Consider the following 14096-nt stretch of genomic DNA (forward strand, 5'->3'; position numbering starts at 1 on the left):
CTCACTTGCTTCAGATGTGTGCAATAACATCTCTACACAGAACGACTAAAAATATCAGCAGCAAAGGATGCACCAGAGTAACTGCAGTCCTGTCTGCTCCCAAAGGAGCTGCTTTATCTTACCACTCCACCATCTGACTGAAACGGCGTTATTCTCAATGGGCTACAACTCCACTGTAATCTGAAAGGTGGCGCTGTTGTAGGAGGTAACTGTTTGGGCTGGCGAACCGGGTGTTGCCGGGAAATGTAGTCCGAGGCGAGGCAGCGGCTGGAGGTGACACCCTGGGTTTGGAACATCCCGTCCGGGCTTGGAATGAGCTCTAAGAGGGCACGGAGTGATCCGGGCAGCTGGACCGGAGGGAAGCGACAGCTAAAAGAGCGAGAGGTTGCGGAACTGAATCCCCTGCTGTCGGAAGCGAAGGAGCAAGTGAGGGAGGCCTGGAGCCGGGGACTCGAGTACTCACATGGTGAGGGGCAGCGAGAGGGACAGCCTTGGGAAGGCAATACATTGGAAAAGGGGAGTAATCAGAGTAATCAATGCTGGCGAAACAATTCCAAAGTCTTCTGGGTTCACTGGGTGCTCTCGTGATGGCCAGAAGACGACGAAGCACATAATGCAATAAACAAATACAGAAATCGCTGGAAAAACTCTGGTAGCATCTGTGGAGAGAAAGCAAAATTAAACTGAGTCAAGTGATTCTTATTTGTTTCAATGTTTAAATCACATAATGCAGCGTTGATGGGGTGGTTTATTGACGGTGTGATGGCTTTAGATGGCATTTTTTTTTCTGTGATTGTAATTATGACTAAGCTAACAGCGTTAGCCATCACTGTGCTTGTGATATTAATAACAATGTCTGAAGTTCACATGTGTGCAGTGAAATGAAGAAATGCACAAGTTGCTGTTCGTGATTTCATTTCCCTCCAGGGTGCGCTGTTGAAGTTGTCTAAATTGAAAACAATTCGAAGTTAGCGAACTGACAATTTTGTACTTAGTCTCGCTGTAAAATCCTTTGACAAGGTTACACCTTGTTGATTAAGATGTAACTGGGCTTTATCTGATCTTCCAAGCTCAAATTACTGAGCAGCTTCAGCGTCAGTGAAAAACAAATACTTATAATCAAAAGTGAAAATTTGACTGCATTTTGCCTGCTAATTTCTTAGCAAGGCAATTCACTGTGCCTCGGTATGTGACAATAAATTCAATTCAGTTCAATGCATTTTGCTGCAGATGGGAATATTGCAGTCTGATTGCCATTCTCAATGATACTGCTGCTGGATTTTGCATTTGGCACCAGATTCAGAGTAATATTGAGAAAGTGGAAAGCCATGACACACAAATTACTATATATTTGTGATGAGGAGGTACCGATGTGGATTGGGGTAGACAAAGTTAAAAATCACACATTGCCAGGTTATAGTCCACCTACCAATGTAACACCAGCTAGCTACCTGACGAAGGAGAGGTGTTCTGAAATCTAGTACTTCCAAATAAACCTGTTGGAGCACAACCTGGTATTATGTGATTTTTAACAATATCTTTGTGGGGCAGCTTCCATGAGGTCAGTAGTGAGTGCTATTGCTTCACTGATAACCGTGAAATCCAGAGCTTATGATCAGTGAATGTAAGATCTGATTGCATCTCTTGTGGTAGAGCAGGGCGGTCTCCTACTGTTCCAAACAACATTTACCCCTCAACCACTCCACTAAAAGTGAATGAACTGGCAATTTATTTGAGAGAGTGCACTTTGTTTGAGAGAGTGCTGTGGGAAACACAGTTTGTATCTGTATAACAGTAGTAATTATATTGTGAAAGTATTTTGAATAACAAGAACAATGTTTTGAATGCAGAACAATTCAAGTTATAACTGGTGAACATTCAGAAATGTGTGGGTTAATCAAGGGCAGTTGGGACGGATTTGTTAAAAGAATGTCATGTTTTGCAAATTTAATAGGATTTTAGTTTGCTGAGATAGCTGGATGGAAAAAAGGAATGCATTAAGATCTGTGTGTGGATCTGTGTATTGATAAGTTGTCTTACCAAATCGCTTGTGAGAAAACAATAATTGTTTGGTGAGGAAATACAATGAGCTTCAAAATCTAGCAACACGCATAGAAAAGGTTGGTGGACAGACAGGAAACCAGAAGTTAGAGAAAATAGATATTTCCTTTCGATATGTATTTTGGCATGTTAGTGGTGTTTTCACAGTTCAAGGGCTGGAAACATAAGTTCAAGGCATGCAATGTAGGGATACACTTATGGTTCATTTATCATGAATTTCTATATTGACAGTAGAATTGCTGACAAGCAAGCTCTGCTATTCTCTTGTCACCGAGGCTGCAGTATGAATCTGACATCTGGTGCTCAGTTGTTCTTGGAAGGAAGTGCTATGGGGTTTTCCAAAGGTTGCACCCTCTTCAAGAGGGTTCAGATAATTGAGTGCAGCTTCGGTGTCAAACCAATGTCATAAAGTGCACAGGGAGTCTAATGACTCCTTGAACATGTTTTTAATTTGAGTGTATTTGATTTAAAGGCAAAGAGAGTGTAAATGAACTTAATGACACAATCTGAAAGTTCAAATACTGATGGCCAGAAAGAGAACTCTGCATATCAAGCCAGCGAGTATAAATGAGAGAACACTAGTGTAACGGTGTACAGAGATTTCATAGCCTTGAAGGGTCTGCTAAGCGAACATATGTTTTTATTCTTGCAGATGCTTAATATTAAGAAAATGTTACTTTTCGGTAATTTATAAAAACAAAACTGTTCCTTTCCAAGGTACTTACTGGAATCTTTGCTTCTCCCTTTGCAGAAAAGGGTCTCATACTGGACACACAGCCATTTGCACATTGTGTGATACCAAATTTTGTCCAGAGTCAAAGATTCCTGGCGGGCCTTCAGAATGAACTTCTGCGGCTGAACTTCTATGACAAATCGAATGATCTCTATAAATTCAAGCAGGTAAGAAACAGATCTTTGGAAGGAGCGAGATAGCAAATGGGCAGGAAATTTTGATAATCTGAACAACAATCAAACTGAGCCATGGAATTAATAGTTCCATTGTTTGCAGACTGTATTGAGTGAAATGACTTCATGGTGCTATGACCATTTAGGAGTAATGACAGCTAAGAGATTTTCTGTATGGCAGAAGGATCACTTACTGTGGTGTGATGAAGGACTCCAGAATCTCAATGCAGCAGAGTGGAGTGGATACATTGAAGTGATAAAGTGCGATGAAGGAGATAACTGATTAATTTGCAGTTTTATAATGTCTTTTCACAACCTCAGAAGATCTTGAAGCCTTTTGCAGGCACTAAAACTTTTGACATTCAGTCACTATTGTAATATAGGAAGGTCTTCATGCAGCAATATTCTTGGAATGATGTAGATGAGGGGATGCCAGTAAAGTGCAAACCCTGGAATAATGTTAGGTGTGGTGATTCTTGTCCAGTAGATATACTGGAATAACATTAAATGAGGTGATTGGATCCAGAATGATGTACAACAAACAAATTACTTGTTCTGTCTATCCATCTACAACTACAGTTGTCATATCTCATCTCTTAGGACAGATTTTTAAAATATTGGCATATACACTGATCCATTTGTGGAGCCTGAGCAGAAAAATCTTACTAGGTACATCTGAACCTCCATATTCTGCTGTCTGAAATGGTTGTCTGTAAACATCAGTGAGATGTGATTATAAGTATAAATTTTCACACAATTGACAAAATTGACAATGAGATTGTAGATGTGACCAATCAGAACTAATTGAGTTCCAGGTGTAGATAATAAGGGAGATGTACAAGATATAAATTTTCAGGTGGAATGACTATGTTGAGGTTTTCGAAAAAAATAATATATTCCATTCCTCTGACAGTCTGATGATCTCCGGAAGAAGAAAGAATATCACATTTCAGCATTAAGGTGAGTCACTGGGAACATATCTTTTCTGAGCTTGCTAAGAGCACAGTTTGAACTGGTTTATTGGACTGGAATGCAATGTGTTTTCAAGTAGGTTTTCCTTGTTGCACCACTGATTTTCAATTCAGTGGTCATGAGCATGCTTTGTACATGTTGTAGATGCGAACCTGACACCTCTGAGAGCAAGCAGCTGCTGCACAATTGAGTGAATTGAAGTAAGGAATAAACTAGTTAGAAGAATTAATCACAGAAAGTACGCTATTTATTTTTAATGCTTTAAGAAGCAAATTGATATCAGCCATGTTATTGCACAAAAGCCCAGTTATTGTTGCTTTCATTTGATTTGTGATGTCTGCACGTGAATGTTTCTTCGGTGCAAACTCTTGGAATCACTTCCAAATATATTTTATCTGCCTTTTCCAAAAAATATTTTCTCTTTTGGCCTCTTGTACTGGGCACTTTCTCTGGCTCAGACTGATTAATGCAATCCTTAACTTTTATATTTGTTTGGACAAGCCTTACCCGCATATTGTTAGCAGCTCTTTTCGTCCCATACACCATTCTGATCTCTGCAAAATGTTTTCTCCCAGACCCTCAATTATGTTTCCTTTCTGAGACATTCACTTGTCCCCTCAGTGCCTGATTTGCGTTATGTTCCCTCCAACAATGCCAGTGATTAAACTGTTCATAATATGTGATAATTTCTTTTGCAGTGAGTCCATGAATATTCTGAATAACTCTCGAGTTTGTATTTCATTACCATTGCTTTACACATTGCAAAAGCTTTAAAAAGTATCTTTTTTTCTCTTTCTAGGAAGGTTCTGTTTGAAGATTTTCGGACATGGTTATCAGATATCATTGGTATAAAACTAGAAAACACAGTGGATTTATCCTGTGCTAAATACGAATATACAGGTATATGACATTCGGTAAATAGTGTTTTGCACTGAGTATCATTAATACGTATTACTTTACTGGGTGTATTGCATTGTTACAAAATGGAGACAGACAGGCAATCCAAATCGGCCTTTCCATCTGTGTATTTGCAGCACATTAAAATTAAATTCTTCAAAGATCTTCAAAATTGAGTCTAATATTTCCTAACCTGTCTTAGGGTCATAGAGTTGTACAGCATAGAACCAGACCCATCAGACGAATTCGGCCATGCTAAACAAATATCCTAAATAGTTCCATTTGCCAGCAGTTGGCTACATCCTTCCAAACCCTTCCGATTCATTGATTGATCCAGGTGCCTTTGAAATGTTGTTATTGTACCAGTCTCCACCACTTCCTCGAGCTTCCCACTCCATACACACCCAGCCTCTGCATGAAGAAGTTGCCCAACAGTTCCTTTTAAATCTTCCCATCTCATTTTAAACGTATGCCATCAGGTTTTGCCCTCCCCTTCCCAAGGAAAAAGACCTCAACTGTTCACCCTGTCCGGGCCCTTCCTAGTTTTATAATTTTTGAATAACCAATCCCATCTTTGCAAATAATCAATTTCAGACACCAGCTTGTACCTTCAACAAAAGACTTCATGATTTGTTAACATCGTAACTTTAGTCGAGGAAAATTAAAGATTGAAATAATCCAATTTGTCTCTGCTATAAGCTGAAAAACCTTAGGTTTTAGTCCCATTCACACAAAGGACAAACAAACATAGTTAAGGGGCAAATAAAATCAAATAAGGAAACTGACCAGATTCCATCAGTGGTTTCTTTGATGCATTGTTCCACAAGCATAGGTGTTGTTTTCTTGGTTCATTTTCTGAAGGTGCCAGTCATGGTTAGCTTTTCAGTTCACTCAGATAAAGGCAGTAATTCTTTAAACTTAGTTTTCTATCCTCTGAGCTTCCAGCAACTGCTCAAGGGAGGTTAGACAGCGAGCTTTAAAATCCTCAGGCAGTACCATCAACAATCAGATTCCTTTTCACAGGAAAACCAAAAGTCCAGAACCCAATCCAAACTTTGACCACTCCCTGACTGACTGAATCTTCCACGAGATCCCGGATACCTTCAATATCTGCTATCTGCTTGAACATAAGGTCTTTTCCAGACTTGGTGGAACCAATCGCCGATGACCTTGTTAAAACCAACTTCTGCTTTCTGTTTAAGCATAATAGTGTTCCCTGGTAAAGGTGCATCTGCAGAACCTTCTGATCAGGAACCAACCTGCAATTAGCTTCCAGATTTAGCCTCACAAATGAACAAAAGCTTGATTTGTTTGTTTTAATTTTAATGCAAGCTGTGATCCCACAGTCTAAAGTCATCTTCAGTTCACAGTTCTCAGCTCCAAGCCAAAATTGCTAAATGAATAAACGTTAGGTAATTAAAATCTCAGAAGAGTTCTAACAGTATGTATGCAAGATTAATATGCATATGGTATCACAAAGGTACGGTTTCATTGCACTCTGCTATATCGTGTGTGATGTTTAATTTGCATTGTATTGAAACAGGAACATTACATAAATGGTATAAGGTTGAAGATACATGCAATTTCTCTCTGTGTCCAATCCCCATCCAGATTATTGGAAGATTCTTTGCTTCTTCATTCAAAGGAGGTATGAACAATTCCATCCAGCACCAATGTCCTTTACCTTACTGAGGTCATTGTCACTGTGAACAATTTTTCCTTTAACTTGTCTCATTTCTCCAAGTTAAAGATGTGGCTGTTGGTACCTGCATAAGTCCCAGTTATGCCTATCTGTTTGGCATATGCGGAACACTCCTTGCTCCACTCCCACTTTTGTCTTCTTCCAGGATATCAATTACATCAAATATGCTGCCTGCTTCTCTCATTTGGAACTGGGAAAATGTAATCAAATTTTGCTTTCAATGTCCGTTCTTTTCTGATCTTCACTTTGTCCATCTGTGACTCTTTCCTTCCCTTCCTTGATTTCTCTAATTCCATTTCTCAGGATAGGCTGGTCACCAATAACCAGTACAAGCCTACTGATTCCCACAGTTAACTTGACTACATTTCCTCTCACACTGCTTCTGCTCAGGATCACATTCCATTCTCCCAGTTTTTCCATTTTTGTTGAATTTGTACAGCTGATATCATACTCCACAGGGATGTCTCTGACAAAATGCTTTTTTCTTCAACTCAGGATTTCCTGCCACTTTGGTTGTTGTGGCCATCCGCCTTTTCCCATTCCACACACTTCTGCCCTCATCCCATGTCCTCCCTTCTTGAACAATGATAATTTTTTTGTCTTCACTTTCCAACCCACCAGCTTTTACGTTCAACTGATCAACTTCCTCCAACAGGATGCTCTAAACAAACACCTCTTACCATCCCCTTCCCTGTCAGGATTTTACAGTGACCACATCCTCCATGACACCTGATCCAACCTTCCTTTGTTCCGAACACCCCCTGTCACCACCCTGGAGAAGGTATAAGTCCTTTACAACTCACTGTCCAAACTCATCATCTAGGTTATGTGTTTTTCAGGTCATAAAGACTTGTAATTCTTTAATTTATCTACTGTATTCATTGCTCACAATGTGGTCCTTGCAAATTGACAATACTAAACATAGATTATGCTACCACTTTGTGGAATACCTCTGCTGTGTCTGTAAGAATGACCACAATATTTTAGCCAGTGCCATTTCAATGTACCATCTTGCTGGTATGCTAACATTTCCAATCTTGGCTTGTTGCAATGCTATAGCAAAGCCCTATTCAAGTTAGAAGGATAGCGCCCCATTTTCTATTGGGTACTTTTGTTGTTCTTGAATGAAAATAGCTGATCAGGACAGTGTGAGTGTTCTCTGTTTTGTTGTCCACTAAACTCAGAACATGGCTGTATTTGATTTTGTGTTAGAGGATGTGCTTTTTCAATAATGCAACACTGTTTAATTACACACTGGAATATTGGCATGGAATATATTAGAGCGAAACCAGTTCTTATAACCTAAGTACCAAGAAATGAATGCTGCCAAATAAGCTGAAATGATCTTTATTTTTGTTGGAGTAGGAACGCTCTGATTTCCTGTGAAGGCTGACTTGGAAGCATTTTGCACACACCAGCTGTGAGTGCTAACCCATGTTATTAGTGTTTTGCACAAAATGCTCTTTCTCATATGAAACAGGCTGTGAAATTAAGGTTGAGTCATCATTACCCCACCTGATCATAGGCTGCTCCCTCATGAAAGGGCGGTAACTGACAGTGATTTTTCCTGAGAGGTCCCATACTCTGTGAAAGTGGAGTCACAGGTAGACTGGGCAGACAAGAAGGGTTTTGGCACACTGGCCTTCGTCTGTCAGAGCATTGAGTACAGAAGTTGGGATGTTATGTTGCAGTTATACAGAATGTTGATGAGGCCACACTTGGAGTATTATGTTCAGTTTTGGTTAACTTGTTATAGGAAGGATGTTATTAAACTGGAAAGATTACAAAATAAATTTACAATGCTGTTACTTGGACTCAGTGGTGGAGTTGCAGGGAGCGGTTGGACAAGCTAGGACATATTTCTTTAGAGTGTAGGAGAATCGGCGGGTTTAGCGGAGTGGTGTCCTTATTGAGGGGTATAAGATCATGAAAGGCTTGGATAGGGTGAATACACTCAGTCTTTTTCCCAGGGTTGGGGAATCAAGGGCAATAGTTTAATGTAAGAGGGGAAAGAATAAAAGGGAACCTGAGGGGCAACTTTTTTACACACAGGCTGGTACGCATATGGAATGAGTTGCCAGTGGAAGTGAAGGAGGGGGGTACATTAATAACTTTTAAAAGGCATGTGGACAAATACATGGATAGGATATGATTAGAAGGTTATAGGCCAAGTGCAGGGAAATGGGGTTAACGTGGGACAGACATTTTGATCGGCATGAACCAGTTTATGTCAAACGGCCTGTCTCCATGTTGTTGGACTTTATGACTCTCTGCCTCAGGTGATGGGAGAGTTGACAAAGAGGATTCCTCGTGGTAAGCTCAACTGGTACGGGAATTTGAATCCACGCTGATTGTGTCACTATTAATCTGAAAATGAAATGCTTAAACCATGCTGAAATTTAAAACTGATGCATTTACAGATGTGTTGCTGTGTCACGATGATGAATTAGAAGGGCGGAGAATAGCATTCATCCTGTATCTTGTTCCTGAATGGGGAAAATGCGATGGTGGAAATTTGGATCTTTATGGTGCAGATGGTGAGTAATATTAAACAAACACAACTGAATGTTCCAAGTTTAATACCGACCCAGTAATGTCTCCATCCCAGAAATTTTTAACTGCCTGCCATCATAATTCTGGGTTTCAGTTTTGTGTTGAACTTAACAGCAATTGTTGAGATTTGTAAGTTCATGGATATCCGTGGTCTGGATGCTTGGTATAAACATTGTGTTATCACAATGCAGCCATACAAATGTTAGTACTATGCGTTAATACAATTGGTAGTATTCGGAGTCTTTATGGAGAGTGAGGTTATATCAGGGTAAATGGACCTGACAGGACTTGGTCGAGCTTCTAATGCAATTCAGCATTAAAGGCTCAGGTGTTCTCGTGACCAGAGAGTTACTGGAAACAACGTAGATTGAGATGGGCATTCGAACCGTACAGAATCCCAGATGCAGCCGCCACCTTGAGAATTGTCTAGGAAATCGAAGAATCTGATTGACAACAAGCCACGAAACGACATGACCAGCTATCCTTAGTAGCCACACACACAGATGACAAGCAACATGAATTCGACTGGGACAACACTACTATTATAGGACAAGCCAAACAGAGTACAGCCAGGGAATTCCTAGAGGCATGGCACTCATCCACAGATTCAATCAATAAGCACATCGACCTGGACCCAATATACCAACCACTGCAACGGACAGCTGGAACTGACAATCGGAAGCGGCAGATTCAAACCACTATAAATGCCGGAGGAAAGATCACAGAAGCGCTTCACAGGAGGCTCCTAAGCACTGATGATGTCACCTATTCAGGTGACAAAACGTCTGCAACACAAATTCCCAGCTCGGTGAACAGAACCACAACAACGAGCTCCCGAGCGACAAATCTTCTCACAAACTTTGAATCTGATTGGCAATTACCCTGCTGAAAATCCCTGAAAATATTTTAACATTAGCAAATTTGTTGGGTTCTAAATCAATTAAAATAATTGCCTGAGAAAAGTTAGAGAATTAAGACTTACTCTAACTGCCCCGATAATTGATTCCCTGACTCATTACTCAACCGCCTCCCCTCCAGCCCCAACCCCAGCCAACATCATTTTCTTAAACCAGCCTGGCAAGCACCCCTGACCTGAAAGCTTAGAACCTAAGCCGCAACCGGCCTGAAGTCTCGAACCTGACATCCTCTGCCACCAACCTGACTTACCCAGTACCTTTTGGCTGGGTTGCACCTCCAGGACCTGATCGGAAGCCCTTGGACCTGGCACCGACTTCTGACTGCTAGCCTGATAACCGTGGAGTCAACAGCCCTCCCTGTACTGTCAGGACCCACAGGACCTGACCCCCAGCATCTGCCTGTGATGACTGCTGGGATTTGAACCTCCTATCCGCTTCAGATGTCACCCTCTCCTCCCCCATCATTGGACCAAGCACCTCTCACCTCTGGTCTGACATATCCTCCTGTCACTCCCCTCTTTTCTTCGTCCACCCCTTGATCCTGGCACCACCACCACCACTAACACCAAACTAACCTAAGCATTCCATCGCTTGCTTGGTACCCTACCTGTTAACCAACTGCCATCTTACTGTCATGCCTGCCCTATAGACTCACTCTTCACAGCAGTTGTCTAAGTGGCTGGACATTAAGTGCAGAATATGGTGCACAAACTGTTGCAGTTGGAGCATGGCTTTTACAAGGGTACACTTTGCTCATAGATGAATGGAATTCTGGCTAGATGGGAGGTGTCTGCCCAGAAATTTCCAGCTCAGAAACCATCTAAACATATTGAAGTCAAATCCAACCAGGCATGGAAGTGTTTCGGACTCTGGGTGGAATATCTGCATCAATATGACAAGAATTAAATGGAGAAAATGCAATTTTTTTTTGTGTAAAGTGGTGAATCACATACAATGTGTCCAGAATGTCACTGCCTGTATACAAAGTGTTATGTCAGTTTTAATCATTTGAATGTGGAATGATTGAAAATCTAAATTAGAATTCTGTCCACTCATCTGAAATCCAACTCAGTTCTGAGGTTGAAACTTTCTCGCATCAGATACAGATATGGATGATGCATAGATTGATTTGACTTTATTTCACTTGCAGTCTCAAATTCAATGTTAGGTCAGAATTTTAGGTAGTGGGGGTCAGAAGTTTGCGTTTCATAACTCTCATAGGAGATGAACACACAATTGCAGCACAGTTTATAAATAGCAAATGAATAAAATTAGCCTGCATTTATGACTCAGAATTTTAACCTTACAATCGTGCAACTGAATTTATTGTCTTTTACAGATCACTATCAGCCTCAGCAGATCGTCAAATCTCTAACTCCTTCATGGAACACATTAGTTTTCTTTGAGGTTTCCCCTGTGTCTCACCATCAGGTACAGATCAACGATGTTTCAGATCATCCAAGTGATGACCATTTGTGATCAAACTGTGCATAATAATATGGAAATTATTTGGTTCTTTCTTCCAGTTACATTGACGGGATGGTTCTGCAAAGTGTTTTGGTTTTATTATGCTTCTTGAGTGCCTGTAACATTATGAAAGTGGGTTTCCCAATGAGAATTCCTTTGTGAGAAGAATCGGGATAAAAGAATGCTAGGGAATTCATGAAGCAGTCAGTGCATAGGAAGAGGCACATGATTTGCATGCAGTGATTGTGTAGAACTGACTACGTAAATTCTAGGTCCATAGACAGCCAGAATAGAGTTGTACTAGATGCTGCACCAGTTAAATGTGTCAAACTGCCTGTGGTTAATTGTCCCCTTGGATGCTTTTACTTATTCAAGACAAGTTGCAATTCTCATCTGCAGAAGTGCGCCCTTCTCACTGTTAGCCCCTTTTTGTCCGACTTATACTTCACTGCCCATTAAATAGGGTTGAATGTCCAAAATCGGGCTCAGTGGAACTTGTTCACTCAGTAAATAAAGGTTTAAGATTTGGTTTGATCTGTGCCCTTATGGATAGAACTAGATAAACATTGCAGCACCAAAAGGCCTGTTCAGCCCATAGTATATTGACCAGTTGAATAAACTGGCCATCCAGTTTAATCCCTTTTTCCAGCACAGGGTCCATAGCCTTGTAGGTTACAGTGCTTCGTGTGCAGATTGAATTTCCTTTTAAATAAGGTTTTCCATCTCAACTACTGGAACTGGATAGCAAATTCCAATACTTGTTATCAAATATTTTTCCTAATGTGCACACTGATCCTTCTAACAGTCACTTTAGACCTGTGCTCTCTGACCAGTGTCCTCTCTGCATGGATAAACAGGTCTTTCTTGTCTTTGTTATCAAAACCCCTTATTATTTTGTACACCTCATTTTAAATAGCCCTCAGCTTCCTCTGTTTTAAAGGAAATAATGCTTGCTAATCCAATTTTTTTTTATAAATACAAATCCTGATAACATTTTTGTAAATTTCCACTGTGCTGTCAACAGAGCAATTATATTCTTCCTGTAAGCACTATGCAGAAATCTCCAGCTGTGGCTTAACCGGTGTCTTAAATAGTTCCAGCATTATATCCCTGCTTTTGTATTCAGTACCTCCTGCAATAAAGGAAAGCACTTCTTATGCTTTCTTTACCACCTTACCTACCTGTCCTGCCACTTCTGAGGATCTGTTAACATCCACTCCAAGATCTTTCCCTTCCTCTACCCCTCTTGATGCCATCCCATTTATTTCCTTGCTTTGTTTGCCCCCACCAAATGCATAAACTCACAGTTATACAGAGTACAGTAATTACATTCGCTATCAAATTAAACAGAGGTTAAAACACTCTTCAGTTTAATCACAGACACTTTCTTCAGGTTTCCTATCCTTGGGGTCCCTTCACTGTCACTGCCTGCCTTTCCCTCCCTGCTGGCTAGATTAGAAACCTTGTGTCTTGAGAGTTTTACCTCACCACTGGGGAAAACACAGTGTTGAAGTACGTCGAGTTGCTGAGGTTCTTGCCGTTGATTCTCTTGGCTTGGAACAGGCTTGTGTCTGGCAGCTCTTGTTTGGTTAGTGCTTGGTTGGCTGGATAGTGCTTGGTTTGCCCTCTCAAATGCCCTTTGCTGTGATAGTGCTCTTGGTTTGGCCTCCTGATTTAGCTTCTCTGTGGTTCTTGGTTCCGAAGCTACTTGTTGGGGCTGAAAGCTTGTGGGGAAACTGTTTCTGCAGGAGCTTGATGTTGGAAAAAGCTCTCTCTCCCACATCAGGGCTAGCAGTTTATACAGACTGCGTGCCCCCTTATTTCCCCTCAAATCTGTGTTGCCATTGTGTTTATGATGTTCCCTTTTGGGGTCAATTGGCTTCCTGATGATGAAGAGTAGGTGTGAATGTATTTTGATGAAGTGGAATATCTGGTATCACTGTGCATGAATATTGGTTGAAGGTGATCTGCAAAAGCCCCATTCAGTCTAGGTTGAATGAGGTTAAGTCAAAAAGTGTGGTGCTGGAAAAGCACAGCCGGTCAGGCAGCCCCCACTCCACTTTGCTCCCTCACAGGGTCACTGTCTCTGTGACTCCCAGGTATGAGTAATTCTGGAGCTCCTACAACTTTGTTCTCTCATGTGGGTCACTGATATGATGCTGTCTGGCTGTGCTTTTCCAGCACCACACTTTTTGACTCAGATCTCTAGCGTCTGTAGTCCTCTCTTTCTCCTGGACGAGGTTTAGGTCTGGTTGATTGTTCTTTTAGAGAGAATGTGTGAATTGGATTTTCGGGTTGAGCAATGGTTCCAGACTTCTCTCTGTACCTTGTGCATTTTCCCGAGCCCAGCCCAGCTGCCAACCTTGTTCTTTTACTTTTATAATCTTGGAAAGTCAGGGTTTTGGAATAGTATTTCAGAATATGGTGATTTTTGCTGAAACCAACACTACCTTGCTGGAATTTCTGCATCATCCTTCTCTTTTGTGAAGACAGGAAGAAAATACTCACTAAAAACCATGCCCACATCTTCTGTCTCCACGCAAAAGTTACTACGTGCATTTCTGATCAGCACAACTTTTTGCTTTGCCATCCTCTCCTCTAAATGTGCCAATAAAGCACCT

The 14096-nt window shown here is 41.0% G+C and overlaps 1 protein-coding gene across 2 annotated transcripts in view; it reads left to right on the forward strand.

Moving 5' to 3' along the window:
* The first annotated feature begins 233 nt into the window (after nt 1–233).
* Nucleotides 234–14096, forward strand: part of ogfod1 (2-oxoglutarate and iron-dependent oxygenase domain containing 1) — a 35824-nt gene continuing 21961 nt past the window's right edge. For both annotated transcript variants that reach the window (XM_060837832.1, XM_060837833.1), the window contains exons 1-6: nt 234–466; nt 2813–2961; nt 3881–3927; nt 4739–4839; nt 8959–9075; nt 11348–11439. In XM_060837832.1, the coding sequence (XP_060693815.1) occupies nt 313–466; nt 2813–2961; nt 3881–3927; nt 4739–4839; nt 8959–9075; nt 11348–11439 (660 nt within the window). In that variant the 5' untranslated portion in view covers nt 234–312. The remainder of the gene's footprint in view (nt 467–2812; nt 2962–3880; nt 3928–4738; nt 4840–8958; nt 9076–11347; nt 11440–14096) is intronic.

The sequence above is a fragment of the Hemiscyllium ocellatum genome, chromosome 17, assembly GCF_020745735.1.
Source record: "Hemiscyllium ocellatum isolate sHemOce1 chromosome 17, sHemOce1.pat.X.cur, whole genome shotgun sequence".
Classification (NCBI taxonomy): Eukaryota; Metazoa; Chordata; class Chondrichthyes; order Orectolobiformes; family Hemiscylliidae; genus Hemiscyllium; species Hemiscyllium ocellatum.